General features: G+C 31.6%; 2 protein-coding genes across 3 annotated transcripts; both read right to left on the bottom strand.

Annotated features, from left to right (window-relative positions):
- Positions 1–228: 228 nt before the first annotated feature.
- LOC124824235 (C2H2 and C2HC zinc fingers superfamily protein) lies at positions 229–4,291 on the bottom strand. The gene is made up of 5 exons (XM_047296645.2): positions 4,093–4,291; positions 3,293–3,493; positions 2,163–2,238; positions 846–941; positions 229–759 (listed from the first exon to the last, which is right to left on the bottom strand). Exons 1-5 carry the CDS (start codon positions 4,099–4,101, stop codon positions 428–430), a joined length of 714 nt encoding a protein of 237 aa, XP_047152601.2. The 5' UTR covers positions 4,102–4,291; the 3' UTR covers positions 229–427.
- A 7,601-nt stretch (positions 4,292–11,892) lies between these two features.
- Positions 11,893–16,352, bottom strand: LOC124846538 (uncharacterized). 2 transcript variants are annotated; one of them, XM_088095882.1, is made up of 3 exons: positions 15,861–16,352; positions 12,730–15,458; positions 11,893–12,589 (listed from the first exon to the last, which is right to left on the bottom strand). In XM_088095882.1, the coding sequence occupies exons 1-3, from the start codon at positions 16,310–16,312 to the stop codon at positions 12,294–12,296; spliced, it is 3,477 nt and encodes a 1,158-aa protein (XP_087952008.1). In that variant the 5' UTR covers positions 16,313–16,352; the 3' UTR covers positions 11,893–12,293. The 2 variants fall into 2 exon arrangements, with proteins under 2 accessions (XP_087952008.1, XP_087952007.1); XM_088095881.1 differs by having other exon boundaries at positions 12,730–16,020.
- Positions 16,353–23,371: the final 7,019 nt, after the last annotated feature.

Raw genomic sequence — 23,371 nt, 5'->3', positions numbered from 1 at the left:
GTGTGTCTATGACTAAAAGATGCGATTTTAAACAAATAACATAGCTGATAAGAAAATGCATTCATAAAACGTTGTTATATTATTTTCCGTTGTGAAAAATTACCGGAAATTCAAAATAAATATCTTGATTTTTCCAAATGTTACTGAAACAGGGATTTTATTTGGTTTCATCATCCTAATGAAGACTTCTTAATCCTCCTTTTCTCCTCTCCTAGATACAAACAAGGCTGTAAATTAGCATATATTGCAAAAACAAAAATAGAAAATGGAGCAGTTACATTGTACAAGATAGAGAGAGTCACTTGGAAATCAATTGGGGAATTAGGACCCCACCTTAATGACACAGCATAAATGAATCAGGCAAAAAGAAGAACAACCTCACATTTCTGGGGGAAGCTATGTCTGTCAAGGTAAATTTGCAAAGTTATTAGTAAGGCTTGCTGTAAAGGCCAAGCAAGGGCTTTTCCCTCTCCTGCACTCGCTTCCTTGCAGCCTCTCTTGCCTTGAGAGCTGCTTTTTCTTCTTCAGAGATAACTTTGGATTTTTCATTAGGTCTTTTTCTCTTTCCGACTGCAAGAGATGAAGGAGCAGCTTTCACATTTCTTTTAGGATTCAAAGAAGTTGTAATTACTGGCCCAGATGAAGATCCATTTTGAAATTTATTTGACTTGTTTTCATCTGATTTCGACTTTGATTTTGACAAGGACTTAGATGTAAAGTGAGGGGAGACATATGCTTCTTCCTTTGTCACCCACTTTCCTGTTGAAATATTTTGAAATAAATAGCCATCAATTATCAACATGATAAATTACATGTATGGTAAGACAGCAGTTCTAGTGTCATACCAATGGCATCAGAGTAGTAAAATCCCGACTTTGGGTCATAGCAAAATCCATTTGTTTTATGATAATAATAGCCTGAACTTCTGTCAAGCTCCCATTCTACACAATCATGAAGCCAAAATCAGTTGAGATACAAAACCAATACAGCAACAATGCAATACACGACACTGACTTCTGTTGAAGTATATAGAGCTGGATTTGTATCATGAAGCTACATGTATACATTTTTGGTATCATGACCTTAATTTTATTCGTTTGATGTAAAAATATTGAAGTTAAATGTTTAAAAACAAATGTGGCCCTCAATTATTACTACAGGAGATGCAGTTGAAAATGTAACAACAGTTGATCCATATCTTTTTCCACGCTGAACAGGAACAAAATTTTATATTTATGCTGTCAATACAAAAAACTACCACCACCATGAACAGTTTCAGAAAAAAAAAATCAAATTTCTTTTAAGAAAAAAATTGAGAGTAAAATAGACTTATTCTGCTCTTTCAGTGAACCTAGTACGATACACCATAATAACATTGATTTCAACATTTTATTGTCCTTTTACATCCATGGTAGTATCTACCAAAATGAAGAAAAAAGGATCCAAAGGGGGAGGAGACTGATCATAAGTCTTAGATTTTATATTCAAGTTCTTTTGTGAGGAAAAGAATTCCACTTTATTAATAGAAGAAATTAAGTTAGAGATGTTTTATACCATTGATTAAATTTCTCCGGAGAGAACTAAAATTTGACAGAAAAATAAATAGACTATTTACCCAAAATTCTTAAATACACCAGGTTACCAATCCTTAAAGGGTTAGGACTTATTTTAATAACATATTATGAACTCCAACGCCTAAATCTTCCCCATGAAATTAATATTAGTTAGGACAACTTCCAATGCTCAATAGTCTTACATTTCCTCTTACAAAGTAAAGTCGGTTATAAATACAGCTTGCTGAACAATTACTTACATAGTAGGGTTTGCTTGACATATCCGCTTATACAAGCCAACTACCACCACTTTACGCAAAAAAGAAAAATCTGGTCTTTTAAGTACAATTATTACTGATCATCTTAGGAAAGAACTGTGGCACAATAACTTCTTTGTAATGCTTTGAAAAACAATTATAATTAATTTCAGGAAATGGAGCTCTCCTAATTGAGTTGTCTCCAAAATTATTTTTCTGTAGAGGACAACAATTTATTCCCCCATATATGATCTAAACAAAGACATAATTTCAAAACAATGCACCCGAATAAGAAGATTAATAACTAATCACAACTCTATCAATAGAAATATACAGATTTTATACTTACAACCTTGGGAATCCAACTCAAGTGATTCTCTGGCTTCCTCAAATTTTTCTTTATCCTTTTGATAGCTACGCTGTGCTTTCTGCATTAGAATACAAAAAAAAAAAACAGATATAACAAAATTTATATATCTCATCTTTGAGTGTAAATATGTAACAGAACATACAATGCTCTTGAAACTCAAATATATTCAATTTGGAAAGAAGTGAAGCATAGGTGTGAATTTCCCGCAACTTCAATTTCCAGATAATTCTCAATCTTCAGATACAGTAAACGTTTCCCTTGAAAAATTATTTTGGGAATCCAAGAACCCTCTGATCAAGTATTTTGTTTGGATTTAAGTCAAGAGAAAAATGCTAACAACATACTTATTGTCCCTCTTTTGAATACACTTTGACCTTTGACAGTATTTGCATAGCTAGCATTCCTCTAAAACTAATAAGTATGCATTATGTTATGGGAAAATTTTCACTCATTTTTTCTAGCATTGTAAAGAAAAATGGATCATTGTTACTAGGGAGAAAATTTTTAAAAGAGTGTGTGAGAACCGCCTATGGTTTCTGACTTTGCAGCAGTCCATTTCCATAACTTCAGGCTTGTATTTGTGGCTTGAGTAAAGAACGTAAAACAGTATGGATGAATGAACAGTTCATGATTATGTTATTTCTTTTTTATGAATTTTCACTAGCAGATGGCTCTATTCATAGAAGCCCAAAATATGCAATCTTTCAAAAGTGTTCAAATCAACTGCATGAATGGATAAAACCCTCACTGTTGTCTGTCTTCTACAAAGGAATTTACCTTCAGCTTGAATACTATCTTGGGTTTTAAACATTTGTTTTCATATTAGCTATCATTTTCCAACCTTAAGAATGAAATTCAAAAAGGCTTCACAAGTTTATGTAAACTCCCTAGTTTAATAACCTTGTTGGTCCTTATGCATGCCTGATTTACTATGTTAATCAAATCGGTTACTAATATACCTCATTAATTGTACCAACAAGTCCCGTTCAAGCTTTATAAAAGTGATATCAAATAAACTTTTCCAAGCATGATATCAAATAAACTTTTCCAAGCATGATGAATGCAGAATAAATATCAGTAATATAAATATAAATAAAGAGTAAAACCCTTACCGCTTCGATCTGTTCAATGGCACGGGCTGTTTCTTTCTGTTCTTTCTCCTTAGCAATATTTTCTTTTCTCATAGCAGCCAGCCTCTTGGCAACATTATCTTTGTGGCGTTGACCAAGCTCATGATTCCTAATGCTCGAAGGGTTGTTTGATATATAAATTTTGCAAAAGTCGCACCATTTGTTGCCCTGGCTGACCCAGTACTGAAAACCATAAAAAGGAGTAAAGAAAAGCGCCAACTTCTCAGTGCATCCAAACAATTAATCAGCCACAAATAACAACTCTGATCTTCACATATCAGAAAACCGAACATACCATTGCATCTCAATAACCCACCTCCAAATCCTTCTCTCATGATAGTATAATTCACACACAACGAACAGTACTTCTAAAATATACTTACTACATGTTTGCAATACATATTTAGAAGAATTAATTCTTATTTTTTACAAAAGCATCTTCATGAAACTACAAATAAGCAGTTTTTCTCCAAAATAAACCGACTTAAACATGCACTTGTAATAGTCTCCTACAGTCCTACCTTCTGATTCCCAATATATTATTACAAAATCCAAATACTTTTCACATTAATTTGGTTTTTAGGTATAATAAGCATAAATTCATCACATACATAATCTGGGTGGTAATTTCGATTATGGAAGGTCTAAGAAAAAAAGACTTTGATGTCATTTGCGTGCAGGAAAATAAATTATAAAAAAAAAAAAAAAAAACTGTGTGAAGAGTGCATCAGAATGATTATGAAAACTATATAACGAAAAATTGCGGTGATTAACGCGTTTACCTCAGTCATGGCAGCAAATTAGGGTTGCGAATCGACGGCGGCAAGAATTAAACAATAATTGGAAGGTGAGAGGTTCCTGAGTTATGCTGTGAAGTGCACTCTAATCTCTTCAAATTTCAAAAACCTCCAAAAAGTATAACAGAGAGAGTTTGGAAACAAAATAATGTCAGCGACTTAGATGAAAGAGAAACAGAGAAAGGAAAGAAAGAGAACAGGTTTTTGTACAATTATTATTCATGGAAGGAAGTATTCTGTTTTCCTGTATGTACCCCATAATTTCCAATTGCACCCCTATATTTTTTTAAATATTTCAATCTTTAAAAAAGGTGACTTTTGGATTACTTATTTTAAAAATATTTGGAAACAAGTTCTTTAGAATTTTTGGATTTAAGAACCGAGTCTTAAAAACAGGTTTAAATGCATTTTAGAAGTTTTGCAAAACAAATGTTTTTGGAATATATGAGATGTTTTTCGGAAAATGTTTTCTAAAACAACTTTTAAAACATATAAGATGGATGCATTCTAGAATAGGATTTTCAAAACAAAATTTCCAAAATAAGATTTGTAGAATAAGACTTCTACTACAAGATTTGCAAAACATATATGATATCTTCTATGATGAGCTTTTTAGATAACTTTCTTACCAAATCCATCATTTTATTCTCTTCTTTCTCTTCTCCTAAATAATGTAGTGGTAATGGAGTAGAGATATGTCGCACCAATGGAGACAACAAAAATGAGAAAGGACAGTTTTATCCTTTTACTTTAGTATAAGAATACGTGATGTAATCATGGGGTGCAAAAGGAAAAGACCATTAAACCGACTAAAATGATGACCCATAAAATAGTTTACAAATTGAAATTGAACAATTTCTTCCATGTGCACCCCATGGAGATAGTTGAAGAAAGTTTCTCTGTACACCTCCAAACATTTCTTCTTACACCTCCAACTTCCTAAAATCACCTTTACTAAATGAGGTTGGAAAGCATGAATTATTGCTTACCAAATTCAAACTCTCAACCATCACTTCATTCACTGTCACCCCTTCTTTCTCCTTATATCCTCTGCATCCCCAATTTCTTCACGGGCATTTATTTTGTTTTCTTTCTTGTTGTGTTCCATTGTTGTTTTAGCTATTTTAGTGGGTTTTTATCTGTGGCCCTACTATGGTGGTCCATTTCAAGTGGGGTGTTTGTGATTGGTGTTCCTGGTGTTGGTGTGTGTGGTTCGTTTTGTCGGGGAGAGGTGGTTCTGTGATGGTACATTTTCGTCTTCATGCAAGCTTTCACTACCTTCAAAAGTTTTCTCTGTGTGAAAACTGATGCATGAAATATATAATTCAATTCACAAGCTTCAACGAATTTCAAAATTTATTAAAGGTCTCAACGAATTTCGAAATTTCTTGAAGGCTACAACGAATTTCGAAATCTGACGAGACCTTCAACGGATTTTAAAATTTATCAAGGCCTTTCACAGATTTTAAAATCTATCAAGGCCTTCTATAGATTCCTCGACGAATTTCGAAATCCACCTCTAAAATATTCTTCAATGAATTTCAAAATCTCATTTGGTCTTCAACGAATCTTATGGATATTTCAACTATTATTTTTTAATTTTTAGTATTTCAAAATTATTATAAATTTTTTATTTATTACTAATTTGTTATATGCGTTTTTTTTAATTTTTAAATGTTTTATTACTTTTAATGTATGAATAATTTGTTAGATAGTTTTTAATAATTTTATTTTGTAGTTTTATTATTTAAAATTTATTAAAAATTTGTTAGATTTTTTTAATAATGTTGTAGATTATTATGAATCATGTTAGATATTGATGGGTGAATATTATGTTATAGGTGATTATATTGTAAATGAAATAATATACTTATGATATGGATTCTCAAGTAAATTCTAACTTCATATCAAATTTTTCTTATTTTATAAACGAAGCAGCGGAGGAAAATTTGACAAATAATTTGAATGAAATACTTACCTCTCGTGATGACTTAATTCAATGGACGAGAGGGATTGCACATCATTTATGGTTTGTTGTGATAACTATAAGATCAAATAAGCTACCAGTAAATCGGGAAGACGTTTGTCTTGCTAGGATGTGAAAGAGGTGACAAATATAGGAAATACAAAACTAATGTCCAACCCAGTATTTACCACACCTGAAAATGTGAGTATCCTTTTAAGTTAAGGGACAAGTCATCTTCTAATAGCAACATATGGGTATTGAATGTTTTATGTGGATTTCACCTCATGTAGTGAAATTGTTTAACGCATTTAATATTGTTTTGTTAATGGATTTGACGTACAAAACAAACAAATATCGATTGCCCTTGCTTGAGATAGTTCATGTGACATCTACAAGGTTGACCTTCTTAACGACATTTGCATTCAAAGGAAAAATTTGTGCAAAGAAGGAGAGTACCCATGATAGAGCAGTTTCATCCTATTTGTCACCCATACATTGTCGATATTGTTGATGTCGTGATTGATGGTCACTGTGGGTATAAATGCATTATTGTGTCATTGAGGCTGGGGGAAGAGTCATGGCCTCTTGTCTAACATGATCTCTATCAAGAACTTGATCAATGGCATGATGAATACACAACACTAATGGAAAGCTATGAACGACTCAAAGTACTTAGGAGGTCTTTGTTAGTCGAGTCACAATCAGCTGTACATGTTCCTATATTTAACATCATATATATTATTTGTTTCCTTTTTGTTTCATAATAATTTCTTTCATTCCTTACAAGCTAATGCAAACAAGTGGATGATTATAAGAGACACTGGTTATGTAATTGTTAATCAATATAATGTCATCTTAGTCTGTCTATCATTTGGTCAGAATTATACTATCTTTCCATTACATAGCAAACCGCCTTATAATATAAGACAACATCGATTAATTTGTATAAAACACGTTTATAGATGTCATTTTGTGTAGATAATGTTATTATTTTTTATTTTCATTTAAAAATTACTTGTATATACTAATATTAATTTTACAAGTTCAACTACACAAAGGATATCCTTTACCTATGTTGATATCATATCCTCAACCCTTTTGTTATCCTGAGATTCGAGCGTAGTTGTCTTTTTATACAAGTACGACGCATTCACATGTAAGAGAAATTAATATACTTTATCCAAACAAAGAAATTAAAATATAAGACTCATACATTCAAATAAACTATTTAAAATATAAAAAAAAATCTAATGATAAATAATTGAATTGTTATGTATTTCAAATGGTTGAAATCTAATGATATCATATAAACAAGATAATAAATTTATTATTGTTTTCTTTAAATATTATTCATCTTGTGAAATTTTCAACTTCACACTTTAATTTCGTAGTGGTATGTTTTACTCATGAGATTGAAATTTACTTAAGGTTAGAGTAATTAAAGTTATGAATTTTTAACTACACAACATAAATATGTATTTGTGTTTGCGTGTGTTTTTTATATTTCATGAGAAAGCTAAGTGTATTGAGAAAATACCTAATTTAAAGATTAAATAATTAAATTTAATATAAAATAACTATATCATAACAGGAGTTATGTTTAATTGATGTGTGCCCTCTTGTCTCAACCATTAATGTTGTTTTGGTGATAGATAACCATCACACAACATGCAAACTGACATTTTTTGTCAATGAAAAATTGACTACAAAGTCAATGGAGATGATCCATTCAAAACTTTATGATAGAATAGTAAAATATATTGATTTATATAATATAATTCAACATATATATAAATGTAATATAAAAGTTACAGTCAACATAAATTATTACAAGAATATGATTATCATTTGAATAATGGTTGGATTGATTTTTAACCGAAGAAAATATGAAATATCACTTTCAACAACATTAAAATACAAATGATGAATGATGAAAAAAATATAGAATTAAATATGTTTTAATTCTTTAATATTTAGTAAAAATTACGATTAATTTTTCTTCAAGCTCAATTTAATTCTTCAATTTTAAAGTTATATAAATCTAGTCTTTATTTTAACTATTATTTTTTAAAAGTTTATTTAAGATTTTAAACGTGTTTTAAAATTTAAATCTTCAATTTTAAAGTTGTATAAATCTAGTCTTTATTTTAACTATTATTTTTAAAAAATTTATTTAAGATTTCAAACGTGTTTTAAAATTTGAATCTTCAATTTTAAAGTTGTATAAATCTAGTCTTTATTTTAACTATTATTTTTAAAAAATTTATTTAAGATTTCAAACGTGTTTTAAAATTTGAATTGTTTAGTTTTTGTTTCAATATTAATTAAAAAACATGTTTGAAACAATATAAAATAAAACCCGTGCATCAATTCTTCCCTTAACTTATTTTTCATTTTATGAATATATTACATATAAATTCAATCACATAATAAATAAAAACTTGTCAAACCCTTAAAACGACTCGTTTAAAGCATCAAATAATATAAAAGCAACGTATCAAACTTTTATTACATATATATATTGACACCAATCAGATAACGGTAAGATACAAATTATATGATACAATTATTATTTTATTGAAATAACATGTAGTATGATAAGGAATTTCCAAATTCAATTTTAAACTTTCAAATTATAAAAATGATAAAAAATATAAGGTTTAAATATGTTTTTATTTTCTCAAGTATCAAACATTTTTAGTATTCGTCCCTCTTTTAAAATTTGCTTCATTTTGATCATTTATCTTACAGAAACTATAATTTTTCGTCCTCCAAAAACAACCACCTTAACAACGACATTAAATTTGGATTGAGATGACAACTGGTGTAACACGTTAGATATTGAAAATCTGCAAAGTTTCCTACTTTTAAATGAAAACTTTTAATAGGAGTTGACCCTTTGGCTTTAGCTTCTTTGGTATGGAGCATGTATATGGTTGATGAAAGGGGGAAAGATTGGAATCGAAAAAATGCTACAGAGGCGCACGCGTGATTCATCTTCATCTTCCCTTAAAATCACAACATCAATGCCTCTTCGACCTACACTCAGAAAAATTAAACAAATTCCCCTAATCTGATTCCAAATCCCTTTCCGCTAAAAACAAAGTTAAGAGAAGAAGGAAAATCGTGGCGATTGGACGATGAACTACTCTAGATGAAGAAGGAGAATCTAAACAAAAGGATGATTCGGTCCCGGAGGGTACAAGTGAATCACAACAACTAGTGCAGAAACTTAGTAATAACTCAAAACTAAAATTAAAAATTAAAAATAAAAGAAAATTACTGTAATCCTCTTTGTGACCAAAGAAAATTCTCATCGTCATCGTCTTCTTCCTCTTCCTCTTCTCACTCTCCAACGCTCATTCGCCAATTTCCTTCACAATCCCTATGACCAAAGACGTTGCTACCCTCCAATACCTAACAACCCTCTCGTACGACACACCCCTTGTTCCCACCAAACTGGTCCTTGATTTGGGAGGTTCTTTCCTCTGGCTCCATTGTGCCTCCCGAAACACCCTTTCGTCTTGTTCCCTCACCACTCCTCACCGCACCCTCTAATGCTTCGCAGCCAAAACCCACAAATCGCCCAACTTTTTTCTCTCTGGACCCGTCGACCAACACCACTACCAACCTTTCCAAGTCTTTTCGAAGAATAGTATCACCGACCCCGTCGCTTACGAATTTGAGATTCTCAAGTCTCTAACCTTCACACCCCTCGTCACTGGTTTCTCCTCCCTCAACTACTTCATCAACGTCAGCTTCGCAAAAATCAACGACAAAGGTTGTCCTTGGACGCCTCAAAGTTCAACGAGCAAGAGGGTGGTGGAAGAGGGGCTTGCAAGTGGGGTCTTCTATGCCGGTCATTGAATTGGTTCTATAGAGTAAGATGGTGAAGTGAAGCGTACATGGGAGGAACTCCATGGTGAGAGTGAATGATGAGGTGGCATGTTTAGGGTTCTTAGATGGAGGTGTGAACCCAAGAAATTCCATTGTGACCGGAGGGTAACAATTGGAAGATGTGATAGTTTAGTTTGACTTGGCCACTTCAATGGTGGGATTTAGTTCCTCACTTCTCACAAAAAAAAAAATAGTAAAAAATTATAATCATCCTCTCCAATTGGCGTGGCGGAGGTAGAAGACGAGGGCGACGAGGAAGAATTTCTTTGTGGTGGGGATGTTGAAGGGGTCATAGTGGAGAATCCCTAACTTCCCCAGGACATAGACGCCGAGCGTAGAGGTGAAGTATTGGAGTGTCGTTGAGAGTCCTGAGCTATTGAATTTGGTGATGGCGTAATTGATGATTATGGTGAGAAGGCTCAAACATAGTGCATAACCCACCACCACCTTATTCACTAGAAACCTCTTGCGTGAAGAAAGTAGAGAGAGTTGACTCCCTTTCAGAAAAAGAAAAGATGATGTGGCACACCGTTAGCCACCTCAACCAAAATTTAACATCGTTATTTTTGGAGGACTAAAAATTATAGTTTTCTTAAGGTAAAAAATAAAAGTGAAACAACCTTTGGAAGAAAGACTAAACCCAAAAACGTTTGATACTTGAGAGACTAAAAACATATTAACCGAAAATATAATTATAACATGAATATACAAACTCTTTTTTATTTATATAGTTATTTTTTCTTAAAATTATTAAAATATAAGATCTTAAAATAAAAATATTATTGAACTAATCTTCTTATAATACTACAAAAATTATTGAAATTAGACTAAATTTTACCGACGAAAATTTATTAGTAAGTAAATTTGCATTATAGACGAATTTTATCAATGAATTTAGAAATTTTCTTTTTTGAAAGAAAAATTCGTCGATAATGTATATTTCATTTATCGACGCATTTTTTCGAAAATAAATTCGTCGATAATGCATATTTCATGTACCGACAGATTTTTTCATTGGTAAAATTTATTTGTAATGTATATTTCACTTATCGACCAAAAAACTGTTAGTAAAAGCCGTTGATAAAAACTCTTTTTTATTTATATAGTTATTTTTTCTTAAAATTATTAAAATATAAGATTTTAAAAAATAAAAATATTATTCAACTAATCTTCTTATAACATTACAAAAATTATTGAGTTATCGATAGAATTTTACTGACGTAAATTTATTCGTCAATAAATTTGCATTATCGATTGATTTTATCAACAAATTTAGAATTTTTTTTTACCGACAAAATCATTTTTCGTCGATAATGCATATATCGTTTATCAACAAATTTTTTCGTCGGTAATACATATTTCACTTATTGATGAAAAAATTGTTGAAAAATCCGTCAGTAATGCTTATTTCACTTATTGTCGGTAAATGAAATATATATTACCAACGAAATATTCATCGATAAATGAAATATACATTACCTGACAGAAAATTTGTCGATAAATCGGTTGGTAAAACGAGTGAGAATTTTCCCATCCATTTTTCCTCTGTTTGCATGAGAAAGGGTTATATATTCTCTCTTTTTCGCACGTCTTCCTCACTTGCGCGAGACATAGTTTCTTCCTCTCCCTTCTACTTATCTTCATCAACATCGAATAACACAACTCCAACTCTTGGGTCATACACTCGTGTTCTGCCACCATGGACTAGCGGTCGTGACGCCTGTAACTGGTGGAAGCCTCGTTAGTGGCGACACCCCTCTTTGTTTCATTTCGGGCAGAGCAGTCCTACTTCATGGCATATGGAGCTGATGTGTAAATAGATAAAAGAAAATGATGGAAACCTTGGAAGTTAAACTATGGGCGTAACACAAAATACAGTGAATAAGAAAAGCAACATGTTTGTACAGAAAGAGTAAGGCCCGAGAAGATGTTGGTGTTTTCTTAGACACTTTCGCTCCTGGTGCCAAACTGTGTTGGAGATCCAGACAACTTTCCATCGTACTATGTCTCAAACATGCAGAATCCCATGTCAATAATTTCCATCGATGTTGTGCATCCGATTTGAGCATTAATTTTGTCATTTGATATATAAACTTGTTGAAATGTATATAGAGCTGTCATTTGATCTCAATTATAATTGCTATTGGATATATTTGAATTGGATACGAAATAAACATATTAATAACAATATTTAATTGTGATTACAAGAAAAGAAAAAAAAATACAGTACAAAAAAGAAAATAGCAAGTGAAACCGAATGCTGTTTAATAACTTCACTCTTTACTTACGCACGTAAGTTGAGTCCATCCATTGAAGATGAGCTTTACAGTACAAGCTCATTGACAACCTCCTTCATAGTAGGACGAGATCGTGGACTTTCAGTCATGCAAGCAAGTGCTATCTTCGCAACTGATGCCACCTCTTTAACTAAACGTTTTGTGGGTCGTGGGAGACGCTGGTCCAACTTATCCATCAATGTCATATGATCACCAGTGGATGAAGATGATAATAAGGAAGATATAAAATCACCAGGGTGCTTTCCCAGAAGTATTTCCCATGCCAACACTCCAAAACTATACACGTCACATTTCTCGTTCACTTCCATTGTGTATGCAAGTTCTGTAACAAACTAAACCTTATATCATATGCATAAAAGGAAAGTAGTGACAAAGATAAAATATAGATAATTGTGACCAACAAAACAAAGAGAAACTAAAAAATTATGAGATCCTCAACCAGTATAAGGAAAGAAAATTGACCTGGAGCGGCATATCCGAAAGTTCCTACAAATGAGGTCCAATTGGATGAATTGGGATTAAGAAACTTGGCCGTTCCGAAATCTGAGACATGTGCCACATATTCCAAATCCAAAAGGACATTTTTACTTGATATATCACGATGAATAATTGGTGGTGAGCAATCATAATGCATGTAGAATAAAGCATTTGCTACATCTTTAATAACATTCACTCTCTTATTCCAATCAAATGCAATTGCTTCTTCATCATCCTTCAAAACATTTTGGACATTGCCCTTCTCCAAGAATTCACACACCATAAATGACCATTGTGAATGTGAACAAAACCCATATAACTTTACAATGTTACGATGGCGAATTTCTGTCAGAGCTTGGATCTCACTTGTGAAAGCTTTCACATTGAGCTTTTCTCCATTTGGAACTGAATGAAGTTTCTTTACAGCCACAACTTGACCTGAGGGTAACATTGCTTTGTAAACTTGTCCTTGCCCTCCAACTCCAACGAGATGCTTATCGTCAAAGCTTTCTGTGGCTTCAACAATATTCTCAAATACCATTTTGCCATCAAAACTCCATATTGCAAATGTGTTTGGAGTTTCCAAATTGGTAGCTTGGTCTTCCACTTTCAGTGAAGTTTTGCGTAAATAATACAAGACTCCAAAAACAAACAATGCCAGCATTAGAGTGCCCAAAGTAAGGGGTAGAACCATTGTTATGACTTTCTTTGTCGTATGATTCTGTGATTTCCCACTTAGTGTTGGGCAAGGCTTTAAGCCACTAACATTGCCACACAAGCCTTTATTATTTCTTACTGCGTCCATTGTAGCATTGCGAAACACTGGAATGTTTGGAAGTGGACCCTCAAAATCATTGTAAGATATATCAATAGATGTCAAGCTCATCATACCATCAAAGCTAGAAAGATCACCTGAGAGACTATTGTGAGAGAGATTCAATGTTTCTAATTTTTGTAATCCTCCAAGCACATGTGTTAATCTTCCCCTCAACAAATTTTCACTGAGATCAAGAGTTGTAAGAGATATTAATTTGCCAAGCTCTAAGGGAATATTTCCCTCAAATTTGTTCTGACTCAAATTCATTTCCAATAAACTGGGCAAATTTCCAAGTTGGTCTGGAATTAACCCAGACAAATTATTAGATCCAAGCCTCAAAATTTGAAGATTCTTCATTGATGCAATTTTTGTGGGAATATTTCCTGAAAGATTATTGTTGTTGAGTGATAGACGAAACAACAAAACCAATTTAGATAAATCTTGTGGAATGCTTCCTGTAAGATGATTTGAGGATAACTGAAGTTCACGTAATTCGGTTGCCTCGCTTAGTTCTGGTGGGATAACACCTGATAAATTATTGTTAGAGATCTTGAGGCTTGTGAGGCTACGGAACTTCCCCCAATTTGGTGAAAGATGACCATAAAAATTGTTTTCACTCAATTCGATGTAATCCAAGTTTGGAAGTACACCAAAAGCATCTGTTATGTTTCCAGTTAGTTGATTTTCCTGAAGTCTCACTCGTATAAGGCTAGAGCAATTCTTCAAACTCTCTGGAATATGGCCAGTGAAATGGTTATTGCTAGCGGAAAATTTTGCCAACTTTCCACCAACACAAATGTTGTGAGGTAAATGGCCAACAAAATTATTATCAGCCAGCTGCAAGTTTTCCAAAGCAATAATCTTGTTCATTTCTGTTGGAATCTTGCCACTGAGATAATTTTCTAATAAATTCAATTCGTGAAGCTTTGACAAATTTCCAATAGTGGAAGGAATGGATCCAGAAAGTTTGTTTTGATAAAGAAAAATGGATTCCAAATTGACGAGGTTACCTATGGAAGAAGGGATTGGTCCAGAGAGGTTGTTTTGATAAAGAGAAATGGATTTCAAATTGACCAGGTTACCTATGGAAGTAGGGATTGGTCCAGAGAGGTTGTTTTGATAAAGATAAATGAATTCCAAATTGACCAGGTTACCTATGGAAGTAGGGATTGGTCCAGAGAGGTTGTTTTGATAAAGAGAAATGGATTTCAAATTGACCAGGTTACCTATGGAAGTAGGGATTGGTCCAGAGAGGTTGTTTTGATAAAGAAAAATGGATTCCAAATTGACCAGGTTACCTATGGAAGTAGGGATTGGTCCAGAGAGATTATTGCCCAGCAACTGGATTGTTAGAAGGGAATGCAAATTTCCTATTTCATCCGGGATAAGGCCAAATAATTGGTTGTCATAAAGGTAAAGAAAACTTAGATTGCTCAAGTTTCCAATTGTGGAAGGGATTTTACCAGAGAGAAAATTCTCAGACAAATCAAGTTCACTGAGTTTTCTCAAAAATCCAATTTCATGAGGAATAAAACCTGACAATCGGTTTCCTTTAAGGTAAAGTTGATTTAGATTGCTCAAATTTCCAATTTCACGAGGAATAGATTCTGAGAGATTATTACTTTGAAGATATAGCATATTGAGGTTGATCAACTTACCAATTTCACTAGGAATATGACCAGAAAGTTGATTGTCATGTAAGCTGAGAAGTAATAGATTGGTCAAAGCTCCAATTTCACTAGGAATATGACCAGAAAGTTGATTGTCATTTAAGTTGAGAATTGATACATTGGTCAAAGCACCAATTTCACTAGGAATATGACCAGAAAGTTGATTGTCATGTAAGCTGAGAAGTGATAGATTGGTCAAAGCTCCAATTGAAATAGGTATAAACCCACTAAGATTACAACTGCTCATGTCGAGATGTATTAGTTTCCCCAACATGTCAATTTCTTGGGGCATGGTGCCAGAAAGTCCACTTTCCCAAAGATATAGAATCTCCAGGTTCCTCATATTCACAATTTCTTTGGGAATGGAACCATGGAATTTATTAACTGCAAGTGATAAATGGTTTAGGTCCATGTGCCAAATTCTCTGAGGAATGCTGCCAGAAAGGTTGTTGCCTCCTACATCTAGATGAATCAAATTGTTCAACTTTTCTATAGAGATTGGGATTGTCCCTGTGAGATTGCAATAAGGAACATGAAGCATTCTCAGCTCCCTCAATCTCCCTATTTCTTGGGGAAGGGACTCACTGAAAGTATTATAACTCATGTTCAACTTCTGAAGGCTAATCAACTGTGTAATTTCAGAAGGGATAATCCCAGAGAGTTTATTAGCAGACAAATCAAGAACAACTAGATTGGAAAGAACTCCAATTTGAGGAGGAATACTTCCGTTCAAGGAGTTGTTACTTACATTTAGAGTGTGAATTTTTGTAAGCATTGAGAAGTTGAGATTTTCAAGCGTACCTCTTAATCCAATATTTGGAACATTTATTTGGGAGACATGATTGGAGTGATCACATGCAATTCCGAGCCAATTGCAAGAAGTGTTGGCAGTCCACGAAGAGAGAGAAGCTTGACTCTGCTTGTCAAGGCTGGCTTTCCACTTCAACAGAGCACTTGCTTCTGAAGCAATTCCAGAAGAACTGAAAGCATGACAATTGGGAAATGCACAAAAGAACATTAGAAGAAGCAACCAAAAGGGTTGAAACTTCATCGACTGAAGCGTTGGAAATATGAACATCATACTGAATTGTTCACACAATATTGAATTGCAACGTAAGAGAAAGCTTGCATGTTGTTCATGGAATGTGCCGCTACTTATAAACTAAGAGTCAATGGTATATGACCTAAGTCAACATTATTATCTGTATGTTGGCGTGTTCCATAATTTATCGTCTTTAATACGGATAGTTTCTTCCACTTAAAGATATTAATTTATTGTCATATCACTGTTTAATAACACAAATTTGAAAGTAAAAATAAATTACTTTAAAATCGGAAGACATAAAAAATTACTTTCAAATCTAGAGATTATAAAAATATTTTTAAATTTGGAGGACTAAAATATTTTAATTTACAGAAATTAAAATGTAAATTTTGTATTTTGAGTGGTTAAAAAACCACTTTTAAATCTAACGGACTAAAATAAAGTTTAAAGCAAATTTTAGAGAATAAAAGTATTTTAGCCGGAAAAATCTTAAAAATGTATTTTCACATTATTATTTTACGGACATGATCTAGATGTAGTTAGCCACATTAATCGTGTAAACAACTATGAAAAATCAAATTTAAAGATTAAAAGTGTTTATAAATAATATTATTATCTATTTTTTATTAAATATATTTTTAATTTTTAAATTTTAATACGATATTAGAATATATTTTTATCAGATATATTTTATTTAAAATTTTAAAATTAAATGAATGTAATCATTTTAATTTAATTAGTTAATATTTTTTTACATATTCGTATTAGAATTTGAAATGTGTATATCATTTAACATATTTTTTTTAATTAACAGTTGAAATATGTATTTGACTAATAAAAAATATAACTTAATTGAAATTGATTTAAAATAATTATATTTAATATTTTTAAATATCGAAAATATATATATATATATATATATATATATATATATATATATATATATATATATCAATATTTCGAATAAAAATTTTAAAGTGATTAAAAACATATTTAAAGTTTGAATTGATTTCTGGACTCTTGTTTCCACAATTCATGATTAGTATTAGGTAAATTTGCATTATTTTTGAATGAAATATTGACTTTCCAAGTCATTTCAAATGACCCGTAACATAAGGTTCAAAACTTCATGTATATACGTACAATTTTTTTTCTACAATAATTCATTTACATGTGCTTTACACTCTACTTTTATTGCTTTTAACTATTTGTCAAGAAAATCAAATAAATCATAAACTTAAGATTTTTTTAAGTAAAGAAAATAACTATAGATAAATGAAAAATTATGTATAAAATAAAAAATTATATCCAATAAATCATAAAATTTATATTTTATTAATTTGTATTTTATTATTTTTGAGTCCTCGCATTTGTCTCCATTAGTGTTTATAATTGATTTTTGGAGTCTTCTTTCCACAATTATTATTAGTGTAGGTGTGGTGACACATATTCTAAAGTAAGCTTGCATTTTTGTCAATGAAGATTGACTCATTTAGTTTTTTTCTATTAATAAGTGTTAGTTGTTAGTTTTATTTGTTAATGAAAAAGTTAAACTTATAATCTTTTTCTTCTTTTTTTTTACAAACTCTTTAAATCAATTTTATATTTCAATCGAGTCTTTCTACCGTACGGAAATAGATTCAAAACTTTATGACAAATGCATCGTATTTATCAACTTCCCATATGTATATATAAATTTTGATATGTACATTTAAAATATATTACCAATTAAAATATTAAAATTTAATAACTATTATTCAACAATGCTTTAAGTAAATTATTTGAATGATGTTTTCTTTTTAAACCTAATACGTTTTTAGTTTTACGAAAAGTGACTACCTAAGTAAATAAAATTTGTATATTTTAGTCACAATTTTACTTTTCTTTATTTACTATTAATGAAAACATATGTGTTACGCATGTTGTAACACCCAAAAAATATAGTAGCATAAAATCATATCATAGAATACTTACAATTAACAATATTACAGTCCAGTTCTGAGAGAAAAAGGTATGTTTATGGTCAAAACGGCCTTAAAATTACTACAGAATTTAACCCTTACAAAACGAATGGCTAAACCGAACGGTTCCAAAATTAAGCTTACACCGAACAGTTATACAAAACAGTACTACTACTATTGACCGAACGGTCTTAAGATTCAGCTTTAACTTCCACTTCTTCCAAAGCCTCTTCCAACAAACACTCGTCTCCTTCTGCTCACATTCACAGGATGATCATTGCAACAGGAAGAATAATCGAATGGCCAACATGACAAGACAGGAAAAATAAGGGTAAGCTTATGTAATTTAATTAACCTAGTAAAATATATAATTCACACCATTCTAAGATTTAATAAAATCAATAAGTCAATCATGCAACAACCAATCATATATTTCCAACAATAACCGAACGGTAATACATGCAATGACCGACTACTTCACTATGACTGTCCCGACTGTATGAATATGGGACTATACAGTTGAAGGATAGCTTAAAGGGATTGATTTGGCTACTCATATCACCAATTGCATTTGCTTTTCGGTAGCCTAACTCATAAGAACTCCATAACTTCCCAGAAGGTCACCCATCCCGAATTACTCCAGGTTAAGCACGCTTAACCATGGAGTTCTGAACCGCACCGTACTGGGAGAGGCTAGGCTCTGATACCATTTGTAACATCCCGGCAACTTACATAGACCATCGACTGCCCCCACATATCACCACGAGGCTTTCCAGTGTGCTTTGTCCTCACTCGCACACTTTCCGGGAAAACTTCCCAGAAGGTCACCCATCCCAGAATTATTCCAGATACCACTAAGGATAAATATAGCACCTAATACTTAAGTTATTTTGAGTACCTTTACTAGACTGTTTACTAAGTAAAAAGGGGAACTACACTTAAACCGAATGCTTATTTTAATATACATATACTAATAGAAGATCGATTGGTCATTAACTGAAATTCTTTTTTGAAGGAGAATCCAGTCAAGACCAAACGTACTAAGGAAACACCGATCGTTCACGAATGACTCTCGGCCAACTTACAAAATTCCTACCCAATTCATGCCATGTATCAAACACTAACACATACAGATTTACATTCAACAATTTCAATAGTTAATATCAACCAATCATAGCATCATCCGAACATGCAACCATTCACAACCAGAAATCAAAATCTTAATTAAGTTACAAGCTTCCCTTACCTTTAAACTCAGTCGAACGCTCACGGTTGCAGGATATGGCTCACCACTACCAATCTTATACACTTAGAGTTCACCGATTACGAAACTAGACCAAATAGAAGACCGGAATGGCTATCAGAATTTTATGGAAGAAAATGATAATCTCATTCAACCAGAAACTTAGTTTGCATGTGCTAGAAAAACAACTGTGCTAAGAGAAGAATGAACTTACCAGTTCAAACTATTTACTTGATCGGTGCAAAGTGAAACCCTTTACACCAGGAAGACTCAGGCACTGCCTAAATGATGATCAGAAGGAGAAATAGGTAAGATTTTGTATAGAGAAGAAGAAGATTATAGAGAGAAGAGGAGAAAATGAAGAAGTCAGAAGTTTTGGAGGAGAAGGTGCATGCAGGAAAAGTGGCACGAATTTTGAAATTTTGATTTTTATACATCGTCAAAAACCGATCGGTCACTCAGCTCTGCACACCTGTCTTCCACTTTCTGAATTTCAAAGACCCTTTCACTGACACCTGGATCCCACTATCTACTGCATTTAAGGTGCGGACACATGTGTTTACTTTTTTTGTAATAGTAAAAAATAATAATTTATTATTATTATTATAGTAATAAAAGTAAATTTGAATAATTTTTACAATTAGATCGTAGGTAATGTATATTTTTTTTAGATAATGTTTTTATTGTAATAGTTAATGAAATTTTAAAGAATTAGTTAAGTTTTAGAAAAAACGGTCAACTTGAAAAAAAAACGCTTAAATTTAAAAGAAAAAAGTTACTTAAATGATAAAATTTGTAAAATAATTATTTTAATTTAAAAAAATACTTAAAAGGATATCATTAGAAAAAAAATGTATACGCAAAAGATAGAGACCTCAATAAGATTATGAATATTATAATAATAATAAAAGTAAATTAAATTATTTTTATAATTCCATTGTAGGTAATGTTTATTTTTCTTAGATAATGTTTTTATTGTAATAGTTATTAAAGTTTAAAAAGTAGTTAAATTTTAGAGAAAAAACAATCAAATTGAAAAAAAATGAAAATAATAATCACTTAAAGGATATGATTGATAAAGTTATTATTTTAATTTAAAAAAATACTTAAAACTTAAAATTGAAAACAAAATGTATACACAAAAGGAGGTAATCCTATTTACATGTATGTGTGCGTTAAATATATAATGAGAGAAACAAAATTTTTCATACAAGAATTAAACTCTTAAAGATATTGGCTAGCACATGCCTAAGCAATAAACCAATTTCAGTGATTCAATATGCCTGCAAAATCAGTCATTCGTTCTTTATACTCCTCTTTCTTTACATAAATTCTTGTATAACAATACATATTTAAGTGAGTAACGAACTTTTTCTTATGTTTTTGAGAAGTTGCTTCATAAAGAGATATTTGAAGCTGATGATGGTAATCTTCAAGAAATGTTCACGAATTCTTGTAGAATGTCTCAGGTTAGATTCTCTTGAAGACTCGTTCTCATTATTATATCTGTTACCATCATTATATTTAATGGTTTGTGTAATATAAGTAGGATTTTAAAGTAAAAAAGATAGAAAAATGAAAAGATAACTGATTTTTTTTATTGAACATAAAATGTAGATATTTATATTATAAAATAAAAATAGAATTTGTAACAATTTTGAGAAATATACGTTAAGCTAATTATCTAAACCATGTATAAAATACTCTTCCAATATAGGATAAAAATATATTTTTATTTAACTGATTTAACTCATTTAAACATACGTTGTTTGAGTCATAGAATTTCAACCATCTCTTTTTTAACTCAAAGACAACATACACTAAGTTTTTCCCTCTTGAAGTTCCTTTACTTTTTGAAAGTCTCGATCACAATTTCTTGCTTAATCTTCGTGTCCTTATAATCTTTCACAACTTCCTCATCTACTTGTAGGTGTTCTCTATTTTCTCAAGAACAACGTCTGACTTTAAGTTGCCAATGTCTTTCACCTTCTCAATGGCTTATTGTTCTGCATTTTTAGTTTCTGCTTCGGGAATAGTTGTCTTAGACTTCTCTTCTTCCTCTAATATTTTTAGTTTAGTTTGACTTTACCAACTTTAACACCCACTATCTCTACTTTCTTGTTATTCAGAGATGGTTTTTTTTAGGTCCTTCGACATCTGTATGTACTAACTGCAGCTTGTTTGTTGTTCTTCAAAATTTCCTCGTTTGTTTTCCATATTGCAAAGCAACGCATACGAGTGATTTCTCTTCCAATTTAGGCAGCCCTTGCACTGACATGTTGTCTTCAACCTTGTGCACAACAATATGCTCTTAATCAATTAAATTCAAGGCAAAACTCTTGCCTTTCATTTGAACTCTGAATAATTCTTTATTATATGAATCTTTAATCATGTAGGTTTTATCTTCAAATAGAACTTTATAGCCTTTCTCTAGAAGTTAGCCAACACTCAACAAGTTTTGGTCAATTTCAGGAACGTATAGAACATCAGTAATTAATTTCAAACATGTGCAACCACTATCAATTAGCCAATTTTCTGTTGATCTTGCAGTAGCAAAGTAAGAAACAACAAAAAAGTTATTCTTTTTCACCCTCTTCAACAACAACTTGTACATTCTCTCACCAACACTTCGTATGTGGATGCAAAAAGGATATGATGGAAAAACATGAGAGGATTTGCTATCATTTTTGTGGTTGAAACTTCCTGACTTGCCTTTTTTCTTCAGCAATTTAACTGCCAAAGTCCTTTCAATCTAACCTTCTTGTCTCATGAGTCTTCTTTGTTCCGAAGCCTGAAGTGCGGTCAAAAGTTCTGCCAAGGTAATAGTAGAAAGATCTTTTGAGTTCTCCAAGGAAGTCAATGTGGCTTCATATTTTTCTGGAATTGTTACAAGTACTTTTTAAACAATTCGAGAATCAGGAATCTTAATGCTAAGAAGATGTATTTTATTTGCAATGCTGAGAAGCTTTCTACATAATCTTTTATTGTCTGTGAATCTTTTACCCTCTGCATCTCAAGTTCTCGAACTAGATTCAAAGTTTGCATTCCTTTTATTCTCTCACTTCCTTCATACTCTTCCTTCAAAAACTTACAGATTTTATGTGTCTTTTTTATCGTCATTATTATATTGAAAATGATCAGAGATACAACTGTGAACAATGGCAAGGGAAACACTTTGTAATCCTCTAGTGCTTTCCATACATCCTTAGCATTAAGATATGCTTCCATTTTGATAACCCACATTTGATAGTTTAGTCCATCAAATACAAACACAAAAATGATAGTAAAGAATGTTTTAGATTCCATCTTATGTGTGGTGAATATTTGGTGATGATAAGTGTTTGTGGATTATATCACATATACTATAAGATATTTTTTTGCTTTGATATCAATGGAAAGATTTTAAAGTATAAAAGAGAAACGAATAAAAATTCTGATATTTTTTATTAAACATAAACCATAAATATTTATACTATAAAAAAACATAATTTATAATAAATTTAAAAAATATATGTTAAACTAATTAACTAAACCATACATAAAATCCTTTTTAAAAAATAGGATAGAATATAGTTGTATTTAACTATTTTAACTCTTCAATCATGTTGAGTCACAGATTTCCAACAATATCTTAATGTGTATCATAAAAATAGTCATACATTTCATCACTGAAGACATCCACTTAAGTTCCTCTTCATCAACTGTACTGTTACTAATTTTATCACGTTTAATGCCTATTCTTACTTATAAATCTAGATTCATTCTTAAATCACTATAATATAAGTAATTCCTGTATCCTGACAGAATAAATCTTTATTTTACTGTAGAGGAAGTACACTTTGATATTACTCAATCTAAACCAGTTAGATGAGATGAATTGTCAATTCATTG

The sequence above is a fragment of the Vigna umbellata genome, chromosome 8 (assembly GCF_029865625.1).
Source record: "Vigna umbellata cultivar VRB3 chromosome 8, Vumbellata_1.0, whole genome shotgun sequence".
In the NCBI taxonomy this organism is placed as follows: domain Eukaryota; kingdom Viridiplantae; phylum Streptophyta; class Magnoliopsida; order Fabales; family Fabaceae; genus Vigna; species Vigna umbellata.
This window is presented reverse-complemented; position numbering and strand designations above follow the sequence as displayed.